General features: G+C 43.8%; 1 protein-coding gene across 1 annotated transcript in view; it reads right to left on the reverse strand.

The window, feature by feature from the left end:
* Positions 1-7,512: 7,512 nt before the first annotated feature.
* efnb3b (ephrin-B3b) overlaps positions 7,513-24,050 on the reverse strand; it is a 133,672-nt gene continuing 117,134 nt past the window's right edge. The window contains exons 3-5 of the mRNA XM_036146630.1: positions 22,148-22,240; positions 17,831-17,893; positions 7,513-10,709 (exon numbers count right to left, since the gene is read on the reverse strand). Of these exons, the coding sequence (XP_036002523.1) occupies positions 10,288-10,709; positions 17,831-17,893; positions 22,148-22,240 (578 nt within the window). The 3' untranslated portion in view covers positions 7,513-10,287. The remainder of the gene's footprint in view (positions 10,710-17,830; positions 17,894-22,147; positions 22,241-24,050) is intronic.

The raw sequence follows: 24,050 nt of genomic DNA on the forward strand, positions 1-24,050 counted from the left end.
ATGCTGCTTGTCAAGACTTGATGCAACCTGCTGGGTTTCCTTAGATAGAAAAGTTTTTGACCAATCTGTCTGGAGGATTTAATATATGACTTTGTAAAGAGCCTTGAGATTACATGTAAGTTGGCACTATATAAATAAAATTGTATTAAACTGAATTGAATATCAGACCTGTTTCTAAGGGTATTCCTCTGGCTGTTGTTACCCTTTTACACTGGACACAATGAACCTACACACCTGGTATGTAAATACTGACAAAGCGGTGTCATTTCAAACTAAACAGGGCAGACTAAATATTTGAACACATTTGTTTCACTACCTGCTGCTTTGTGTGAACATGAAGAGATCTTTGATAACAATCCGACTGGAAAGGATTCAACAGCGAAGGTAAAAACGTCATACCCCAAAATGTAATCCAAATCCACAGTTTGTATTTCTGCAGATTATTATTGCAAACCATAAAACAGGTCAATTATCCTCCTCCTACTACATACAAGAACAAGAGTGGCGCTGTCATAACTTTTAACATCATTTATTTGAAGAATTTGAGGCTTAAAAAACTTTGATCATTTCTTTATTTCTAAGGTGTGAATTTTAAAATATCTAGCAAATAAACTAATGCGCGAGGCTTTCCGGGTGACTCCTGCCGTTTGTTTTGTCACTGCCACGCTGTAATGGTTTTAATTTTGAAAAGTCTGTTGTGAAAAAGAAGGTATTTTATGTGAGAAATCACTTGAGATAAGAAGACTGCTGAGCCAGTTTTAATTAGAATCCAGTTCACAGTTCTTAGTCAACAGAGAAAAATAGGCTTTTTGCTTTACAAGCTGTTTGTGATTGTGGTTTATAAGATTAGAGCTGAATTCTTCCTCCCGGACAGTATGTACAAATGGAGAGAAGGCAGATGAAAATGGGAAAATTGCTCCACAGGGAAGGTGTTTGGGAGATTAGCAGCCTCAGCAGGTTGTTGGTGGGGAGATGCTCAGTGTTTTCTGGCATTCATTGTGTTCGGCCTCAGATATTTTTTTTTTCTTCCACCAGTACTAAATCAAAGCTGGAGCTGGAACCAGTTCCTAACCTTTATTCACATAATGACACACACACACACACAAAAAAAAAACATTATGTAGAAAGGGTTTGGTTTTATGCAGCCGTTTCAGAGCTATGTCATCATGTAAACGTTGTATTTTAATTTTTCACAGTGCGCAGAGGGTTAGCGTACACAAAGCACTGTCTTTGGGTCTGTGTGCTCATAAACAGACCTCTTAGCATCACCATTCTGGTTTATAAATGGAGTTTGAAACAACAGGCAGCGTGTTAGAATCATTTTTAGAGACCCAAATGGCGTTTCTGATCCCAGATCAGAGCAGAAATTGCATACATTATAAAAGCACCCGACAGCCTTTTTACATTTTATTACAAATGGAGCCATTAGGCATCAATATTTTGGTGTTGGAACCCTTTTTTTATATAATGACTGAACTTTTATTTATAGTAGGTTGAGTTTTTTTAGCATTACGTTACTGTTTGGGTTGATGACCTAGACTACAGAGCTTTGAATACTTTACATGTAAAAATGTACATGCAAGTAATAAATGGCTCCATTTTTCTGATTTTTATAATGACATCATGATAATTTTTTTGTAGCCTTTCTCTTGCCATATAAGCACTTAGTCTCATTCACATATGACCACTTACAACATCCATGCACTCACACACTGATATGCAATTTGTAAGTCGGTTTGGGGTTTACTGCCTTGCCCAAGGGAACATTGGCATATGGTGGGAAAACAGCTGGATGTTGCTGACTGCGAGGAAAATACTCATTCCAGTGGCAAATCATAGCAGATTTCTGTCTTTGTTTATTCTGTATAATTTAACGAAAGAACAAGCAAACAAACTTGCAGGAAAATCTAAGAGCAAAGCTCAAAGAAAATGTGTATTCACACCCTTCAACTAGTACTTTTTTAAGCACATTTTGATTTAATTGCTCTATTCAGTCTATTTTGATTGGGATTTATCAGAATCCCACCTATCGGGTAAATAAGAATTTGCCCACACTAACTTGTAAAAGATCTTCTATGAGCTTCATGAAGACATCTGTCTACAGCTTCTGTTCTGGTGTTGTGTTGGTTTGGATGTCTGCTTGGACGCACTCTTCATGCTTGAAAAGGAAATCTCTCTTCATCTGCTGCTTGTCGGGACTTTGATGCAATCAACTGGTTCCCTAATATAGGAAATATTTGACCAATATGTATAATCTGACCCAATCTGTATAATATGATTGAATTTGACTTTGTAAAGTGCCTTGAGATGACATGTTTCGTGAATGGGCGCTATATAAATAAAAATTAATTGAAATTGAATTGAATCTTTGGCTTTTTAAAACAAATCTGTAAGTTTTATGCTAAAAACAACTAGCATTCTCATCTGTTACCGTTTTCACCCACCTTGACAGGCACTTTGGTTCCACCTGAAGAACCCCACAGCATCATCCTGCCGCTAACTAAAGTGTTCTTATACAGAACTCACCATTTCGTTTTGGGCCCAAAACTAAATCCACGTTTTCTTTGGAAGGCTTATATCGTACAGCCCAACTTCTTTCCTTTATCTCCGATATGAAAAAATGTGTTTGATGACCTGCAAACTTAGTTGCACCTGTTTATGTGTGTAAGGTCTTGGGAGTGGTTGGTGCCTTGGTCAAGTTGCCAGTCCATCACAGGGCAATTTAGGCTACGTTCACACTGCAGGCCTTAATGCTCAATTCCTATTTTTTTGCGTGGTCGCTCACATTTCCAAATATATGCGACTTGTACGTGAACTGAATTCATACAACTTAAGTGTCCCGCATGCGCAGTTGAGGACGCGATGACGTCACACGTAGCTCATTGTTTGCGGAAGTAAACATGGACTATAACGCTGCCGCGCATTTTGCGATCTCTAATTTCTTTTTTACCCGGAGCTTTCTCTCCGTTGACTGCTCTCCTCATTGTTGTCCGCCATGGGTGTCGTTTTTTTCTTCCCGCTTCAGCTTAGTAGGATGCAGAATAGTGACGTGTGTCGAGTATCAATGACATACAGGTCAGATGAACGCGACCTGGCCGTACAGACACAGGTCGCATTTGAAAAAATCCGATCTGTGTTGTTCAGACTGTCATGAAAAGATCAGATACAGGTCACACATGGGCAAAGAAAATCGGAATTGGGTCACTTCAGGCTGCAGTGTGAACGTAGCCTAAGAGACACATAGGTCAAACAACCGTGCACACACACACACTCAAACCTAAGAGCAATTTAGAGACTGTCCTGTTTTTGTGCTGTGAAGTGAAGCCGGCGTACCTGGAGAGAACCCACGCATGCACAGGGAGAACATGTAAACCCCATGCTGAACGACCCCAGGGATGCCGGGGCTCTGTAGAACCTTCTTCCCGCTGTGCAGCCACCAGCCTAAGACAGTCCACTGGAGAATCTGAAGACTGATCTTAACACATTTTCCTTGGCTCCTTGAGCCCACCCTCAGCATCTGATAAAAGAGGCTCTTAGCTCTGGACCAGACGGGAGTTTTGCGCCGCTATAGCATTTTTTTATTTGTTTCCAGTGCCAGGGCAGCGCTTTGGCAGCAGAAGACAGAAAAGAACCGGTTCAGCACCGGAACACCAGTCTGGTGTAGGAAACAAAACAAAAACCTCTTCCAGAGTGACCGGTTGTCATGGCAGAGGCAACGACGAGCATCCTCGGGGACCAACGGCCTTGTGGGGGGGGATTCCAGGAGAGGGCCTGGAGACATGTGGTTGCGTTTGTGTAGGTGGGACCACCGCATGAGAATGTGTGCGACGGCTAGTAATCTACTCTCATGCATCACAGATCAAAGGGGCAAAGGCAGCCGCCTGATCATTTTTACCCTAGGCCACCCTGATGGCATGGCGCGCTTCGCATGGCGCCCTATAACACACACACACACACACACACACACACACACACACACACACACGTATATATCTACAACCGGATGCAGTGCATTTTCAGAATGTACGCCAAATACTCGCCATAGAAATGCGCCACAAAGCTGGAGGGGCAAAACGAGGGAAGAAGAGGGGCGACGAGGCGGCGCTCCGTCAATATGTCGCCAGGCAACACTCAACTCTAACGGAGCTGGGTTTGATAAGTTGTTGATAACACCGATGGGAGAGTATGTGTGTGTGTGTGTGTGTGTGTGTGTGTGTGTGAGAGAGAGAGACATGGGCGTGTTATTAGCAGAAGCAGAGAAAGAGCCCCTGCTGAGACCAACCCAAAGGAACGATAAGGGTTAGAGACCCGCTATTAAAAGGCGGGGTTAGGGGGGCCCTCAGGAACCTTCTCTCTGCTCCTACGGGCAGAACAAAAGAGCTCGCTTCACAATGAATCACACAGAAGAACCCAAGGAGTGGTGCTTAAACATTTTTGTTTGTTTTTTTTTTCTTTTTTATTCAATCTTTTTTTTTTTTTTTCCAAACCAGGAATGTACTAATTTCTCCTCTCGTTAGAGGTGTGTTGGACGGGGTGGGGGGAGGGAAGGGGGTAGGATAGGGAAGGGGATGCGGTGATGAGTAGGGAAGGAGGGAACGAGGAAAGAGGAGAAGGAAGGGAGGAGAGGACAAACAAGAGGAAGGAAGGAAAAAAAAAAAAACAACCCTTTTCACACAGAGGTGTCCCCAAAATACAAAGTCGCAACACGTCACATAGGAGCGCCGCGTCGACCGGCGGCCTCCGCTCGCCGGCTATTGGCACAAAGAAGCTCACGCACGTTTTATGCACATACACACAGTTTTAACCAACGGGGAGGTGAGGCAGCGGTTTTCTTTTCGTCTCTCTCTCTGTCTCTCTGTCTCGTCTGTACCACAGAAACAGCTCTTTATTCCTCTTTTTAAAAAAAAATTTAAAATAAAAAACTTGGGCTGGGTCCGAGGTTTTTTCCTCTTTTTCATAGAAAACGTGAGAAACAGTGAGAGCTAGAGACACAGCTTTGAAATATAACACCTACATGACGACTTAAAAAAAAAAAAGAAAATGAAAGAAGTGAGTCCAAGAAATACAGCTTTGCTCAAAAGTTTACACAGAGTCATCATCTGGCTAAATGTAATCAATTTTTGACTTTTAATTATGCGTTTGAAACTTGCCATGGTTTAAAAAAAAACAACCGGGTGCATAAATTTGGATTCATTGTGGACGTTCTGGCTTGCACACATACATACAGACCCACTAAGTGGTTACATTTCCCTCGGCAAATCCTACGTTAACCACAACTTTCTTTTGTAAATACCAGGAAGCATCTGGCATAATCCTGGCTGGGTATTCGACAGAAGTCCTTCAAGCAGGACTGATATTTAAAGCTGCCCCCTTGGACAAGCCCAATGTCCTCCAGATAAACATTGTATGGTCGGATGAGACGACTTTGAGCTTTTTTGGCCGCTATAAAATGAAAAAGTATTGCAGCTAAGAGCTCGCGTGGGGCTTTTTCTCTGCTGGTGGCACCGGTGCATGGCACAAAGGAAATGGACCAATGAGATAAGGATGCTGCCAAATACTTTAACTTCACCATAAAGCAATACATAGACCGTCGGAAAATAGCGGAAAAATAGCATTCCCACCAGACGACATGCCCCGAAATTACATGAAACTTGGCTTTCGAGACAAATCAAAAGGGCAAACATCAAATCTACCAAGAGGATTGGACAAGAATCCACCCAGAACTACGCTAAAAACTTCTTGATGCTTTGGTCTTGCATCAACAAGGTCTGAGAGGTCAACGCTTCATTGAAAAAACGGGTCTAAAAACAAGTAAAATGTAATGTAAAAAGTATTTATCCTTGATTTGAGCAGGTATATAAGATTTTCTGCCAATGGAATGAGTATTTTGACCCCTAAAATAAGATAATTATACATCCTGCACTTGAAATAAGATGATGGAGATGAATTGTTCCTTCTTTAAGTGCAAAAGTCTTATTCCATTGACAAATCATCTTATTTACCTGCTCAAATCAAGGACAAATACACTAATTTTAAGAACATTTTACTTAATTTTAGTTCTGTTTTTGCAGTGTTTGGAGCTAAACTGAATTTCAAAGTTGATGACATGATCAGACCAAAAAAAAAAATGCCTTCTGCTGAAAGTTTATTGAACAAACTTTTAAGCTTCTCTGAACAAGAAGAATGTTTAAAGTGAGGCTTTCAGTGCTAAGAATGCTGTAGCAGTTACAGTATGGTGGTGCAATGTCATGCTGTGGCAGTACTGGTGTATTGGAGAGCGGGATGGTAAAAATGAAGAAAGAGGACGGTTGCCTTAATCAGCAGCTAATCAATGAGGCAGGATTCCCATATACACATCAACACAGGTTACAGATAAAAGATTGAGCGCACCGAGCTCCTGGAATGGCCCCCATCTCAACCCTGTCAGGAAACCAACCAACCAAGAAGATTGGACAAATGACCACAACCAGAACTACACCAGATGCAACGCAAGGGCTGTCTTTCAGCCACTTGCCAAGGGAATATTAGTGGTGGGCCTGTATATAAGCTGTACATTAATTCAATGACTTTTTTTATTTAAAATGTAAGGTTTCATTATATCATGATTCCAGGCTAAAAGAATAATGGTCCAAATTCAAATCATCCTTGACGATGATGGCCGCGTGTAAACTTCTGATTAGACTGTAGCTGAAATTCTGCTGAGAGGAGAAAAAAAGGAGGAAAATGGACCAGAAAGTAGAAATTTGTGTTTCTTTTGAGTCCAGATGTCTTCACCTCCTCAAAATACCTTCATGTTGGACTTTCAGAGAATAACAGACACTTGATTTGGCTTGGAGGAATGTCTTTTTAAAGTACTTAAATAAACATACATAAGAAAGGGAAACACAAGTTGGTAGTCGTACAAAAAAAAAGGAGAATTTGAGGTGCTTCCCCCCTCTCTCTCTGTCTTGTTTTTTTTTTCTCAAATCAATTTTAATACAGTCAAAAATACAATCCAAACTCCTCCGTGGTATTAAAAAAAATAATAATAAACAGAAAAGAACATCAGCATGTGTGGAACAAAGTCATTTCAGACGAATGCGACACTTAAGTATGAAAGATTATATGATACCGATACAAAAACACGGCTGAGAAATGTGGAAAGGTTCAGATTCTTAACACTGGCTTCACACAGGAAACATGGCAATAACACTGGAGTCTGCGTGTGTTTGGACAAAGTTGAGAATAAAACAAAAAAACGGAAGAAAAAAAAAAAAGATAAAGCATAAGCTCTCCGCGGTTTTACACATAAGCCAAAAAACATGTCTGAGCAACACAAAAACAGCTTTATTAGTATGCACAAGGTGAATGTAATGCACCTCCCCACACAGCGCCGGGCTGCTGCTCTCTGAGGTTGAGGTGCAGGGCACTGGTGTGTGTTTATATGTGTGTGTGTGTTTGTATGTGTGTGTGAAGGAGAGAGGAACGCACAACACAATCAATCATTTGTTGTTGGTATGTGTTTGTTTCTTCTTCTTCTTCTTCTTCTTCTCTTTTTTTTTTCAAAACCCCTTCCACGTCCACCAGGTGATTCACGGGAACACAGATCAGATGAAAGCAACACTTCCTTCTTATTGGTCGAGCGTGGGGCGAACGTGTTTGCGGGATGTGACGCGACAGTCGTCGAAAAAAAACCTGTGAGATCTGAGAGAGTGTTGTGTTGAACTTCCAAAGAGAGTTCAACACAAACATTTCTATATATTTTTTTTTTTTTTTTTTTTGGGGACGGGGAGAAAGAGAGGAGCACGTGCCGGAGTCACAGTGAATGTGTGCGTGTTGGATGTCTGCGTGCGTGTAGAGTTCAACTCGTCCGAAAATCCGTTTTTTTTTTTTGCTTCTTCTTCTTCTTCTTCTTTTTTTTATTGGCTGACAGTCCAGCACCTCAGAGGCTTCTCCTCTTCGCCAGCCACTCTTTCATGTGCTCTCCGTCCATCCTTCCGTCCTTCTACTGGATCCTTCATCTATTACTCCTGCTGCTCCACTGTTTGCTTCACAGTCTCGTCTTCCCTCATCTCCCTCCCGCTCGTTTTTTCCCCCCCTCCTTCTCCTTAAAGTTCTGCATTCAGAAGCCGCTTTATTCCTCCTCCCGAGACAGCGCTCTTTCTCTCTCCTTTGTTCTTCTCTTCTTTTTTATTATTATTATTTCGTCCTCTCTCTTTACCTTCCCTCATCCCCATCCTCCGTTGCCACCCCCAGCCCACCCCACCCCCCAGCTTCTTTTGCGTCTGCCTTTTAAAATGAAAGAAAGGTGGAAAAAAAAAAATAACAGAAAAAACTTTTCATTGATGGTTCTACCTCAACACTTCCACGAAAACGAGGTCTAGACCTCAGAACTACAGCATAGTACGATGAGCTAGAAAAATATACACAGAGTCGGCCTCAGGGAGGAGGGAGGGAGGGAATGAAAACAGAAACAACTTCTTTAAAGAGGGGATTTAGTTAATGTAAAGTGCTCTGCAGAAAGTTTTCGTAACCCTTCCGCTTTTTTCCCCCCCACAGTTTGTCACAATGCAATAGCCCACTTCAATGCATTTTATTGGGATTTTATCTGATAGACCAATACAAAGGAGCTAGAGCATGATTGTGAACTGGAAGTTTTTATTTCTAATTTCCTCAGTCCAACAGGATAACTATTAGCCAAACAACTCATAATATTGTAATACTGGCCAATAACATAACCCTTTTGACCACTAAAGCAAAGACTTTGCAATAATGTAATCCCGTTTCTGAGTAATTAACATAGAATTTAGCCAATAAATAAGTCATTGTATAGTTTTTGACATTGCTTTAACACATCTTAGCCTAGAAATGTAAATGAGAATAAACGCAGCCAAAAATACCAGGATTTTCTCCCATAGCCTCCTTTTTCTCCCACTTCACAATTATGGGCCACTTAGTGTTTCATAAAAGCCCAATAAAAGCGTTGAGATTCAGGGTACCAATGTGACAAAATGTGGGAAAAAAAAAAAGTTTAAGAAGTAGGAATACTTTTGCAAGGCACTGTAAAATATAAATGCAACAGGGCAAGAAATAAGCAACAAAAAAACAAAAAAAAGCAAATGAAAACATTTAGAAACATAAGTGTAATATAACAGAGTGGGTAAAAATAATAAACCGATTAAAAAAAAAAAACATCTAGAAATTATTTACTGGATATTCATATATATAATCTATAAGTGTTGATAGCCATAGAAAATCTCACTTTTTTTTTTGATAATCGCTCACTATTTTGTGTTTTGGTATTTAAGACAAGTCTAAAGAACAGACACACACACACACACACACACACACACACTCACGCATTCACACACACACACACACACACACACACACAGAGAAGCACACACACACTCACGTGTATGCAAACTTGCTGAAGCACACTAACTGCACTCTAATGTGGAGCAGCAGCAGCAGCGCCATAATTATTATCCAACTGTTTTGCACGCTTGTGCACAGTCACACAAACACGTTTTATTAAAATATACACGATTCTGAGAGTCACCGATTGGCCAGACCTCACCAAAGGGGGGGAGGGGTGGGTGGGGGTCCGGTCTGGGCTCGGGTTGTGAGTTCGAGGCCCCCCAAGCCTGTTTTACTCGATTGAAACAAACACGAACAAACTAGGAGGCTATTGTCGAGTTAGCGGCAAGGGGCTCGTCGCCGATTGGATGATAGAGATCTAAAAGGGGGGCGGGGGGTGGTGGGCAAGGCGGGCGTGGCGCTCTGGGAATCAGAGTTCGTCGGTGCCAAGTGGGTCCAGAAGCGTAGTCCTTTTTTTGTTTTTAAAGTCCTTTCAGTCTTTTTTTTTTTTCTAAAACATCCCAACACCAGGTTTACACTCTTAGAAAAAGAGTGTGTGACACGTTAAAGGGTGGGGTGGGGGGTTGGTGGGGGTCTCATTTAGCTCTGAGATAACAAGATGGGGGAATTCAGAGCCTCTTGCCCAATCATAAGGGCCTTGTTGGGAAGGGTTATGCACGGGTACAACATCACCCCTTACACACACTTAATGGCCCAGTTGTGTGGAATGGGGTCAAGGTGGGAGGAGGGTTTATTCAGCTAGAAACACAACGGTGGCCGGGACGAGTGGGGTGAGGGGTTTTTCCGAAGGACAATACTGGTACTACTGAGGCAATCCAGTGTGGAGCTAGGATGGCAAATTTTTGTAGTGGCTTCGTTTGGGAGATGTTGGCCGTGATTGGCTGGTCGTGGTTGAAGGGAAGAGGCGGGAGTGTCCAGAAGGCCTTCTCATACTTTGTAGTAAATGTTGGCCGGGCTCTGAGGCGGCATCTCCTGAACGATGTAGACGGGGTGCCCGTAGTCCCCGCTCACCTTCTCGTAGTGCGGGCAGTAAGCCGAGTCCGACGTCCGGAGGGGAATGATGATGTCGCTGGGCTCCGAGCCGTTGTTGTTGGAGCTGGATATGCCGCCGCCGCCGCCGCGCTTGGGGCTGGTGAGGGACGAGAGCGACAGCGGAGGGTGGTGGGTGTCGGAGTGCTTGGCGTGCCTCCGGCGGTAGCACACGATGCAGATGACGGCAGTGACCAGTATGAGGAAGGCGGAGCCTCCGGCGGCGCCGGTGATGAGGGCGATGTTGGACGGCTGCAGGGGTCCGTTCTCGTCTTCGTGGCCCTCTCCAAAGGGCCCTCGGGACTGGGTGGAGTTTCCGCCTGAAATAAACCAGAGAACATCAAAACCTTGAGATGTCCAGCCTTCAAAAAGGGTTCAGCTTTAATCCAAACGGGAATACTACAGTCTCATACTGACGACGGCACTGCTTTCATCACAAAGTTGAGCAAATGTTTCAGAAGCAACTACGGACTGGAATAATACAACTCACATATAACAGTTTGTCGATGCGTAGCTCATTTATTGATTTGGAGACTTCTTTTTTTTTTAGTTTTCCAAGTTAACTAACACAGAAATTCAGTTCTACTATATAAAAAAAAAAACTATTTAGCTGTGAAAATAACTTTCACTTTTAGACAAACCGCATGCCAATGTTAGCCCAGACACAATGGGCCATTTAGACATTGTTTAGATGGATCTGTATGGTAACCCTAAGTGAAAATACCACGTCTAAAGTATCACAATACTTAGAGATTTTAAACTGAAATGTATGGTGTTACATGGCTTTTTTTTTCCAAAACAAAAATCAACATTGATGGCATTGAAAAAAAAAATCTAAGAAATAACTGTATCGCAGTCACAATTGAGATTAAATTAAAAAAATGTATGTTTGCTAACGCAGTTGTAAATAGCTTTTTTCAGTTTTTCTTAAGTAATAGTTGAAGGCCACAATGGGAAAGTGTAAAACAATGCATTTATTGTGCATTTCTTGCAATTCTGTTCAGTAACACTGTAAGGGTAACAAGCTGATAGCTGACTAGTTAGTAAGGCTATCTGCTCAGGTAGAACCTGCAATCAGCTGTTTTGAAGACATGATTTACCTGATTGGGGAAGGGGGGGTTGCTGGTCCATTACAGGGTAACACAGACAGAGACAGGACATATCATTTAAAGCCTGTTTATGAGAGACCAATTAACCTAATACGTGTGTTTTAGGACTGTGGGAGGAAGCCGAGGTACCCATGAAGAATTCACACCTAATTCTCACTGGTCACAGATCTCCTGTTGGTGCATTTCTTGTCCTGGCATTTGGATTGTGCCGTCCAACGGTTATCAGTGAGCAGCCGCTACATCGCCGCCCTTCTGAAAACTTTACGAGGCCCCCCCCCCCCCCCCCCCCGAACAAGCTTCTCGTCGCTTCTACATTAAACCCACCAAAGCAATAACACTGGACGCTTTCATGATGCTTTGGAGAAAACATGCCGTTCTTTATGGCCTTGCACCACAATAACATGAATAATGGCGACGGTTTAGCCCAATGAGAGGAGGCCTCGCCGGTTCCAACCCAGCGGAATGCGGCAAAGTATGCGGCAGATCTCACAGAAGCTCATTTGTGGTCTCTTTATTGACGTGACGAAGTGGACAGCGGCGCATATAAAACGGCGAGGAATGTCCGCGGTGAGCCGAGAGCGCTCTGAACAGTGTATGCTTTTGTGGAGAGCCACAGCGTACACCAAGGTAACAAACGGTATTTTCCCTAACCCTAAAGACGGTATTTGCTTAGCATTACAGGCGGGCCACATGAAGAGAGCCTCCAGGGTCGGCTCCCACTGCCCGGACCACACACTGGCCTGCTCGCCTTCCTGCCTGAAAGTCTTTCTCTGTATCCGTCCGTCTGGCAAACTGTCTTCGCTCCGTCGTTCCGTTCTGTGAGAGCCTTCGTTTGCCCGAAAGCCGAGATTTTTACAGCCTCCGACTTGGCGGCTGTCCCCTCAGGGGGTCGGGTCAGATCTCAGCAGGTGGATGACGGTCTTGGGTGTGTGTGTGTGTGTGTGTGTGTGTGTGTGGAGAGAGACAGGGAGCGTGTTAGCAGGAGTTTCGAACTGGTTAAGGCTGAGATAGAGTCGCCGGGATTGGTCCATCATTATTCTTGGCACACATCCCTTTCTGCCTCGCTCCTGCGTCTCCCTCGGTTTCCTCCTCCCCCCTCCCGCCTCGCTCCGTGGTCCTTGCTGTCTTTGGGTTATTGTAGCCGTAATGACCTACCTTGCTCTGAGCTCAGTGCCTGGCAACAACGACACACTCAGACACCGAGACGCACACACACACGCACACAATCATACCAGCAGATACACGCCGGCTCACCTCACCCATCCCCTGCCCCCCCCCCCCCCCCCGCCCCTCGGCGCCCCGTCGTGCTGGACCCGACTGAGAGCAAAACCCTAATGCCGGACGTCGATTATGCTCCCTACTCCCGCTCTCTTCCTCCCTCCATTAACCCAACGTCCCTCGCTCTCCATCTCCATTATGGATGCCGCTTTTCACCCGGGTCTCTTTATTATATCCTCTTCTCTTTTACCTCTCTTCTCACCCCGCCCCCCTCTATTTTCCTACTTCTCTTCCTGTTTTTTTTTTTATCACCGGAGTTTAGACTCCGAGGCTTTATTTTTCCATTTGCTTCCATTAACCATTTTATATCAATAATGAATTCGCCTTAGAGAGAAACACGCAACAGGCAAGAAATAAAAAAAAGAAAAGAAAAGAAAATAAATAAATAAGCAACCACACCAGCTGTCCTTCTCCTTCTACTTTACATTTACATCTAATTTTAAAATGATTAGTTTAAATATATATTTTTGGGAATATTTCCAGTGGGATGTTAACTTTTTAAGATCATTATTAATTGAATTCAAGACTCAATAAAGTCGCTGGGAGAGTCAGCTCCTCTGAGGCAATGATTTCCAACTGGAAAGGGTGGACGCCAAGTTGGGATTCAGTCAGCGCCTCAAGGAGGGGTTCAAGCATCTTACAGTAAGGTGGAGCTGGAGATGGATGGATGAATGGAGACGCACCTGGTGCACTCACAGGCTGCCCCCATTTTTATAATCAATGCTGGACGTTCACATTGGTGAGAATAAACAAACACTCGTGAGACCATCCTGATCTCGCGAGCTTTCAAGGTTTCACTCGCAGATCAGTCTGGCTACTTTCCGTTGAAGAAAATTTGGAGCAGTTCACCAAACGAACGTCCAATCAGCGTTGGCTTTGAGGCGGGTTGAGGTGTGACGCAACGAGAAGCGCGACAGTTCAGTCTAAAGAACATGGCGGCTTCAGCCGATGAAACTAGCGTTAGCGTGGCTATCGAGCAAGTTTTATCAGAATTACAGAGTATTTCTTCACTGAAAGAAGAGCAAAACACTGCTCTGGAGGCTTTTCTCAGAGGAAAAGATGTTTTTGCTCTTCTCCCGACTGGTTTCAGCGAGAGTTTGTGGTTGTGTTTTCGTCGTCGCTGTTAGTACGTCATATGCTTCATTGATCTGATTGGTTTATTTGGCCCGTCTATCACCAACATAGGCCAATCAGCTAACCAGTATTTTCGCCCCTTCTCAAAATTACTTCAACGGAAGGTTTCCAGATGGATATGCGGAGCAAATCCATCTGGCGGAGTCAGGTTAGGCTAACCCTAACATTGGTGGATGAGAAACCTAAACCTAACGTCAGTGGATTTAATACGACTTTGTTAACTTTCTGTTGGAAACGACTTCCAGCGGTCTCCTTCTGGCAACATCGGAAGCGACTTCGGACACCGATTTTAAAAATGGCGACGCCCCTGCCTCTACAGTGGAGTATCTCTGATGGATTTGGGCCTGCTCTTCAGTAATGCTGGTGCTGGAGTGGTCTGTCTACTCCAGCACCAACGAAAGAGCTGAGCCAAAAAGTAAATCTATTGGTGTACCAGGTTGTCTACAATCTGAGCCTCAGTTACGATCAGTAGGGTTTGGATCATGACTGTGACTGGAATAAGCCTCCTCTATAGTGTGGCTGGGCTCAGCCTTAAGGTGAGCAGCTTCTATTTCTGGTGGGTTCTCAGAGCAGAGTCACTACTTCTCCACACCAAAAGAGGTCAGCTGAAGTTGTTTGGGCATCTAATCAGGATGCCTGTTGGGCGCCTGCCTATGAAAGCTTTTCAGGCACGTCCCACTGGGAAGAAACCCGGAGGAAGACCCAGGACCTGCTGAAGAAACTACGTTTCCCATCTAGTCAGAGCTAAAAAAAAGTGTTGCTGTAAAGCTATTTTTGGACCTTGTTTCCCCTTGTGATTCAATCTCAAGTAAGTGGAAGACAATAGATGCACAGATAGAAGCTAATATAATTGCTTAGTTCAATAACTTAAATGATAACGGAAGCAAATAAAATCTAACTTTGCCATCTTAGATGTGTTTTAAAGGTGGTTTCCTCATTTCTGACATGTGACGTGAGAATTTTCACACCTAGGCTGCTTTGCTTCAAAGCATTCCACATTTTAGCCACTCATTAAAACGACAAGGGCTTGCTTACCAAGAATGTTTACATTTTCAACTGCTTAAAACAGTGAATCTCAATCCTTCATGTTTTACATCTGTTTTCTGCGCCAGCACACACTGATCCATTTGGTTGCATTGCGTCCTCAGGATGCCGTCAAACGTTGCAGAAGCGTGTTAATCGTTTAAGCGAGGCGCGTGTGGCGACAACGAAACACCTAAAACATTCAGGACAGTCAGTCCTGAGGACAGGAACGGAGAACCGTTGGCAGGAGATGTTCAACCAACAGTCATTTGCAGTATAAGAGGAGCACAGCTACTAAAATTGTGCCGTTTGAGGAGCTATGGCTGCTACTGCTGGAGAGAAGTCTGTGTGGATGTGTCGTGAGAGCCAGGATAGTGACGTAAAAGACGGCTGAAACGCGACATGACAGTTCATGCTGCGGAGGCTTTAAAAATATCCAATTTAGTACCACATATGGAAGTGGCACAAATCAGATTTTTTGAGGGGTTAAAAGACTGTAAATGGGCTGTTCACAGTGCCAAGGAAAAGACGGATTTGGGTCACATTGGCCTGCTGTGTGAACGTAGCCTCTGTGTTCCCTGTTGCTTTGTAGCCCTGCCTGGTCTTCATACATACGTTGGAGGTTAAGTTTGTTTTCAATATTAAAAATCTGATCTCCGCTCAGCATTTGGGTCCTTCCTAAACCGAACCATGACACCTGCTTTATATATCGCTCTGGGGACTGATAGAGTTTAGATTAAGAACCCGAGCACGGCTGTAAAATGCACCTTATAGGCCGTTTGAAAATATGCAAATAAAGCCGTGCTGGCAGTTTTATGCTGATAACAGTGGTAACACTGGTAGGTATTTATATAAAATTGAAACCTTTATAGCAGCATCGAATGTATTTCATGTAAAAGCAGAAAAGCAACAATTACAACAATGGCTAAAAGCAACAATGGCTAAAACGAGCCGACAGCGAGCCGGTTTCTATCCCCAGGCGGTGACTCTGATGAACGCTTTTTAGTCAGGCTAGCCAGCTCTCCTGCTGCGGGGAAAAGAAATCTCCTGTACATACTGCCCCTGTTCTTCCCTTTTTCCCCTGAATAATGTCTTTTTCTGTTATACACTGGAGCTTTTTTTTTTTTACACAATGTGAAATTCTTTGTTTGTATCCACAAACTTGGCGAAAAAAGTTGCTACTACAATAATTTAACATGCTGGCAATTGCAGTCACAATAATGCTGTTTACTAACAGTTTCCTGATGCCTCCTGTGCAGAATAATATATCTATGACAGTGTGCAAGTAAAGCATTGCTGCAGGATCACTTAGTCAAAGCTGCACGTGACAGTTATAACAATAACCCTGAAATTTATTGGGGTTTTTTTTGCATATTAAACCTAAAAACAGTCCCAGCCTTTATGATTAATGTCCATGATTCCATCTATATAACGAAAGCAAGTGCCACTGTGGCCTGATTTTTTGTCTCTCTTGTTGTGTCTCTGCTCTGTCTTCTCTAACCCCCAGTGGGTCGAGGCAGATGACCGTTCATAGTGAGCCTGGTTCTGCTGGAGGTTTTCCTTCCCGTTAAAATTGAGTTTTCCTCTCCACTGTCGCTTCATGCATGCTGAGTATGAGGGATTGCTGCAAAGCCATGGACAATGCAGACGACTGTCCACTGTGGCTCTACGCTCTTTATGGAGGAGTGAATACTGCTTTTTAAGACTTGATGCAACCTGCTGGGTTTCCTTAGATAGGAAACTTTTTGACCAATCTGCATAATCTGATTGAATTTTACTTTGTAAAGTGCCTTAAGATGACATGTGTCATGAATTGAACTGATTCTCTGATGATGAAGCAAACCCAGGGACGTTCTCCCTCAGTGGACCGCAAAGAGTTGGTTATTACTGAGCCAATAATCATCCGTACGTTCCGATCCAGATGAGTGGCGGTCGGTGTTAATTAGGTCACACGGAAAGCGGATTCCTGAAAACGTTCCCTCTCTTTCAACATTGCACTGGGATTGGATGGATATAAGTGATTTTTAGTATGGCGATCAGGAGTTAAAACCGTCTTTCTAGGGTGGGCGGTTAAGACAGAGTCAAAAAACGTCCTCGTCTGGAAATGCAAGAGGTGCGAAGTCCGTTGTTACGCGCGCGTGTGTGTGATTAAATCATTCATGCGGGCAAAGATACATACTATTGTTGCCTACTTCACACATAAAAACACTCCTCTCGTTTAGGATTTATGGACAAGTGATCTGAGAAAGTGCGAATGCATCAATTTACACGTTCTCTATGGAAAACAAATTTACTGTCGGGATGGAAAAAAAAGCAGAAAAATAGGAACAGACGCGGCTGAGTGTGAATCATGTATTTTTCCCTTCAGTGAATGACTTTGACTTGGAGCACAAATCTGCACATTGCTTACCCCCCCTCTCTCTCTCTCTCTTTCTCTCGTTTTTCGTTTCACTTCTCCTCTCCCTCCGTTCCTTCGCTCCCCTTATGCATCTTCTCCCCTCGTCGTTCCATATTTCTTCCAATCGTTCATGTCCTCTGACAGAACGACAGAAATCCAGGCCACAATGATTCCCTGCCCTTTTCTTTCTTTTCTTCCCCCCCCCCCCCCCCCACTGCTTCTTTCTGCCCGTCTCTCTTATTTTTCTTGTCCTTCTCCCAGGGTAGCTATTAGCCATCCCTCTCCCGCCCGCAGCACTTAGCTAGAAGGAGGAGAGGGATAGAAATATGGAATTAAACAGAGAGATCTGCAGATGTCACCGCTGCACATTCTCCATCTGTCACCTCCCCGCCTCCCTCCCTCTCCCTGCTGCTGCTTTTCTTTATGTCTACCAGTCGTTGCTTATGCTCTCTTTTCATCTTTGTGGACGGGTCTGCTGGTGGGATTATCGCCTGCTTACCTGGGATTCGGCTGGTGGTGCGTCCCGCTGGCTGGTCCTTCTTGGGGGGCAGTCCATACTGGCCTGCATTAGTAAAAAAATAAAATAAAGGGGTAGGGGGGATAAGATGGGGAGAAATCTTCTAAATGAAATTGTGCTTTCATAGATTGATATAAACATTCACAACTTCTCCGGCCTGAAATTTCCCAAAGTTAGCAGTTCTTTTCAGACCATCTACACTGCAAAAACGTAACTAAAGATAAGTAAAATGTTCTTAAAGTTAGTGTATTTATCCTTGATTCGAGCAGGTAAATAATATTATCTGCCAATGAAATGAGTATTTTGACCCCTTAAATTAGATATTTAGACATCCTGCACTTGAAATAAGACGATGGAGATGAGTTGTTCCTATTTTAAGTGCAAAAATCTCATTCCATTGGCAAATTATGTTATTTACGTGCTAAAATCAAGGACAAATACACTAATTTTAAAGAATATTTTACTTATTTCTAGTTCCCCATTTGCAGTGTTTCTACAGCTAAGCTTTCTCCAGTGGTCAGGAGAGCTGGTGGATAGACGGATGCTCCTCCAGACTTATCCAGACCTGAAAAATACTTAAATTCCTAACTTTTCCAGATTGCACGAGGACTGTTTTCCTATCTCTCAGACCTGGAAGTCATCAGTGAACACCAGACGCCTTGCAGGGGGAACACCAGTCACTAAAGAGCTTCGACAAACACGTCCCTCCCTTCGCATCTTCTCATTACAGAGCACATATTGACATAGCGTCGTGTGTTTGTTCAAATGGGAAACCAGAAAGAGGCCGTTGAGTTTTATTGTCGCCGTATTATTTATTTATTTATTTTATTTTTTTGTTGGGACCAAGTGATTTTTCACAAGGCCATAACGGCTTGTAATCTGTAGCCTCTAAATCAGGCCATCTGTCTAGCAAGCCCTCTGTGATGGTGGTGGCATTAAACAGCTTTACACACACGCGCACATTTATCAAAAGCTGAATTAGATGGTGGGGAAAACGCTTCTTTTTTTTTTTGGTCCCTGTCTGAGCCATCTGGCCAACAGTTTGGACCAATGTTGGTTCATCCAATTGGTTTGTAAAGAAGAAAGCAAGAAACAATAAATACTGACGATGGTAATGGTGTCCAGAGGAAATGTTTTACGTAGCGATCGTTCAGACCTTCTTGCAACCTTTGAAGTGGATTCTGATCAATAGTTGTTTCTTTCATGGTTTTCTTTGGACTTTGGTCACTTTGGATAATAGATTAGAAGTGTCAGCTGGCATCGTAAAGGTGTTTATTAGTTAAATGTGTGATATTACCTAATGTGGTTCCAGATATGTAAGAATAAAACTGAAATTTGTGCAGTTAAAGAACACCATAATCTAATTTTTAATGTTTAAAGTCTTTAAACCATTCAAGAAGTGGTGCTATTGCCAGCTCTGCTATGCATTCTCCTTAAACCTTTCCTCATTTTATCTCGTTACCACCTACTCCGACGTATTTTTTTCAGGATTATATATCATATATAAACCCAGAGCAGGTGGTCTGGGCTTTAACTAGGCCATTCTCCCCCATGGATATGTTTTGATCTAAACCAGGGATGCCAAACTCCAATCCTCGTGAGCCGGTGTCCTGCAACTTTTATATGTGCCCAAGTCAAATAATCGGGTCATTAGCTGGACCCTAGAGAGCTTCACTGCATAATGAGGAGCTAATTCAGCCATTTCATTCAGATGTGTTGCACCAGGGACACATCTGACGGTTGCAGGACACCAGAGCTCAAGGCCTGGAGCTTGACACCTGTGATCTAAAACCATTCGATTATAGCTCTGGCTGTACGTTTAGCGTCATTGTTCTGCTGGTAGATGAACCTCTGCCCCAGTCTGAAGCCTTTTGCAGCTTCTTCCAGGTCTTCTTCAAGGATTTCCCTGTATTTAGCATCATCCATCTCAACTATGACCAGTTTCCTTGAACCTGCTAAAGGAAATCTGACACCGGTAAACTTAACAGAACACAAGCTGTGTTGAAGGTCATGTAAAGTAAGTTATTTTTCCAGAACAAAGTAGCGATTTGCATATGGCCCCAAAAACAACTGAAGTTTTTCCCTCATCTGTTTAACCAAAGCAACGTTCCACATGTTGTATCTCCTACATGGTTTGTGGCAAATGAGACTTTTTATGGCTTTTCTTCACCGAGGGCTTTTCTTCTTTGCACTCTTCCAAGGTTTGTGGAGAACACGACTAGTCCCGTCAACAAACCCTCCCACCTGAGCTGTGGATCTCTGCAGTTCCTCCAGAGTTACCCTCTTGTCCTAAACTGACCGGTCCATCCCCACAAAATACATTAAAGTTTGTAGTTGTAAAGAAAAAAATGTAGAAGTGGTGTGCGAGAAATGTTGTAAGCAGTTATGCTTAAACGATGCATAGTTAAGTGGCTTAACTACAGCACAAAACATTCATTTGGAAATTGTCAGGCACTGGATTGAAAACAAGATAAAATGCCACCAAAGTCCAAAGAAAAAGACCTTCAGAAAGCCTTAAGAACTATTGACCAAGACTATTTTAAAAAGTCTGGCTGCTTGGAGGTAAATTATGAAGAAACAAGGGGGTGACTTAATGTTTCTGTGTGTGTGTTTTGCGCACAGCGGTCCAACTATATGTACTGACATTTAGAAAAGTGTAGGCCTATTGCCCAGCGGCTCCCTTTTGACAGTAAACCAAACAGAAGTTGGAGGCGGTGATCAATAGGAACTGCTGTGTGGTCAGCGGGGGCAAGTGGAGGACGTGGTGGGGAGGGGGGGGTTTGGGTGCAGGAAAAAAAGTGCGTGCATGCATGTATGTGGCAGATCCAGAGAGAGAGATAAAGAAATGAGAGCAGACAGGTCGATGCGTGTGCGTCTGCGTGTGTGTTTTTCCTCGCCTCGCATCGGAGATCGGCGCGAGGCGGCATGCGGCTTATTTAGACGACAAACAACACAGACGTGACCTTTCAGCCACACGACAGATAAGATGGAGAGACAGAGGGGAAAAAGTGACAATAAAAAGGGGGTGGAGGGGGGCGAGAAGTGTGAGGAGAGATGGACGTCATGCAAAGCAAAACAGGAGAGGGGGGGGGAGAAAAAAAGGGGGGGGGATCTGAGAGGGAAAAGAGCAAGTTAGACGAAGAAGAAAGGGGAAGGCTGAAGAAAAAGTGAGAGAAGGTCGCTTTTTCCATTGCCGGTATGAGCCAGGGGAAATAAAGTGTGTGGTATTTCTATTGAGCTGAGCTGACTGTGCTGATGTTACAGGCTGATAGGGCCTTAACAACGCCACTTGGCTCTTTGCTGAGGAGAACCACCAATACGCCGCGTTCGATAGCACAGCAAGATCAAAGGAACAGAAGTAGGCAGCGTGTGTGCGTGTGTGTGTGTGTGTGTGTGTGTGTGTAGGGTCATGTGAAGGACAGGTGCCTATTATGTGCAGGAACATACAGGTCAGTGAAAATGCCTAAATTGGCTGTTTTTCCACCCATTTTCCTTTCTTTATGTGCTGCTTTCTTGAAAAGAAAAAAAAGAGGGGAAAAAAAAAAAAAAAAAAAAAGAAAGAACCGGCGCGCGAGGGGTCATTACCCGTGAATATTTTCCAAACAAATTAGAGGTGTGCTCGGCCACGAGTCATTAAAATCACTGACTGCACGCTTTAACACCAAATGGAGTCGTTTTTGCTATCGCGCTCTCGGCTGCGTGTGGGGAAACGTGTGTGTTCGGACGCCCGCTTGGACACCTCTGCGTTCCGTGCACGAAACGAGGCTGAGCGTGCTTATATACCGGCATGTGTGTGTGTGTGTGTGTGTGTGTGCGTGTGTGTGTGTGTGTGTGTGTGTGTGTGTGTGTGTCCAGTATGAGTCAGTAGCAGTTAAAAGGCAGAGTGAGAAGGGAGTCAACAGGGCTCATTAGAGCTGACTGATCCCACACTTCTGCGCTGTTCTCACCACTTAACGAGGCCTAATATGCTCGGCGAGGGCGCACACGACGCTCAGACGGAAAGAAGGCAGGGTTGGTGCGCGCACGTCGGGGCTCGGCCGCGCCCGCCGTGCGTTGCGTGTGTGCGGGTCTGAGACGCAGGAAGATTAGAAGGATGGTTTAGAAGTGGAATGAGATGAGGTGCGCCTAATGAAGGCGAGCTGCTCGGCTCGGCACCGCGTGCCGATCACGCTGCGTTGTTAAGTCGTTAGGCTATGTGCGCCGGTCAAAAAACGCGGATTTAGCCGGTCCGGCGGGCGTGATTTGTGTGAGCGAGAGCTGTTTCTGAGAGAAAACAGACAAACAGACAAGCCGACTTACTCTGTCCCACTTTCAGGACCACCTTCATGCCTTTGGTGGCGCACACGCCCCCTCTCATGCTGTCCAGGCCTTGGCGCGTCCCATCCGACGTGGCTGCAGAGAGGGGAACAAGAAGTTTGACAATTAGCAGGGAGGACGTAAAAAAAACAACCCGTTTTTCTTTTTAAATTGATGTCTGTATCTACAGAAAGAGACAAACACTGGATTTCCTTTTTCGCACGGTCAGCTCTGCCCGAGTGACATTTGCAGAGGAAGTGATTTAAAACTCCACCAGAAGCTCTGAAAATGCCAAACTACAAGGCGGCGGCGCTTTAATAAGTCCTCATTTACCAGACGGCTGGAATTCATTAACACCCCCCTCCGCACAGTGTGGACTCACCCGTCTGCAATCAACTACAATTGCTGCCTGGGCTGCAGGAAAAGCACAAGCAGGGGTGGGGAGGGCTTGACTCAGAGGCCTTCAATGTAGAGAAGCAGAGACGGGCTAGAAAGAGGGACGACGACTCTATAATCCAATCAAGAGCAAATACGAAATAAAATGGAGCCCCTGAGATGCAAATCACTGCTTGATTTGAGGGGAAAAACTGCACTTGATTTATTAAAATTTACACTGTGATGGTTGAGTGAAAGCAGCGATAAGTAAGACTCCTTGACTGTCTCTGGTTATGCTTCGATTAAGAGATTTAAAAACTAAAAATATCAGCGCATAAATCCAAATCAAGGTAATTATTGGGCATTTTAGACTCAATTTCATCATATTCTTGGCATAAAAGCTCCCCGTACTCTTTGTTTGTAGCTCATAAGCAACCTGAAGGTGTAGATACTCCAGTACATCACGACATCATCAGCATAAAATCGGAGAATCGTGTTTAATACTTCTCAAAGAGCGGTGCCAGAACCCTCAACAAAGTCATCACTTACTTTTATGGTTGCAGCAGCTGTACTTTTTCTAAAACCTATCATAAGGAGATAGATGCTCCTTTTTATATTCACAAAATATACAACATAGATTTTATAGTATTTACTAGGGCTGGGCAAGTTAACGCGTTAATTTCGCGTTAACTCATTAGACTATTAACGGCGATATTTTCTTTAACGCGCGTTAACGCATGTTGCTCACATGCTTTTATTTTGTGAAGGTCTGTTGCTGCGGTGTAGGGGTTTGAATCAGAACAGTAGGTGGCGATAATGCGCCAATAACCTCGCTGTCAGCCAAACCTCGGATTCAGAGGAAGAAAGGTGCTGGCCGGAAAAAAACAAAGCCGACATGCGGAAGGCGGTGTTTCCCGCAGGAATTTGCTTAGGCGAGGCGGTGAGTTGGCAAACGGAACAAGTTTTGTGCGGAGCGGAGCGGGGGGGTCTGCATCGACGCCGTCGGTGAAGTCGCTTCTCGTTTCAAAGTATCCATGTGTTTTTGCCTGTTTTTCCCTGCCATTCACTATATGCACGCGAGAAAGCAACAACAAAAAACCGCGTGTCAACGTCAAATAAACATGCACGCATATCGAGTTAGCAAGCATTTCAGTTTAAAGTTCTTCCAGCATGGAATATGACAGAAACAAGTTAGTTGTAACCACTGCCAAGTTAAACTTTGGTATTGAACATAAAATGGTAATGCTGCTCCCTGCTGTTACCTCAGAAATTGCCTGTTTTTGGTAGATTTTTTCCTCATAAAGAGAATTCCCTGTCAGTGGCAATAAGCTTTAATTTATTATTATTGCTATTTTTTGTTTTACATGTTTAAGTTGAGCTTTACACTAAATATGTGTTACTGATAAGTGCTACAAATGTTACAACACTTTTGTTCATATGGCAGCAGAACATTAAAATAAAAGTGCTCTTTACACTACTTTTGAATTCATTCTTGGAGTTTGTAAATACAATGCGATTAATCGCGATTAAT

This window comes from Fundulus heteroclitus, chromosome 14, assembly GCF_011125445.2.
Source record: "Fundulus heteroclitus isolate FHET01 chromosome 14, MU-UCD_Fhet_4.1, whole genome shotgun sequence".
In the NCBI taxonomy this organism is placed as follows: domain Eukaryota; kingdom Metazoa; phylum Chordata; class Actinopteri; order Cyprinodontiformes; family Fundulidae; genus Fundulus; species Fundulus heteroclitus.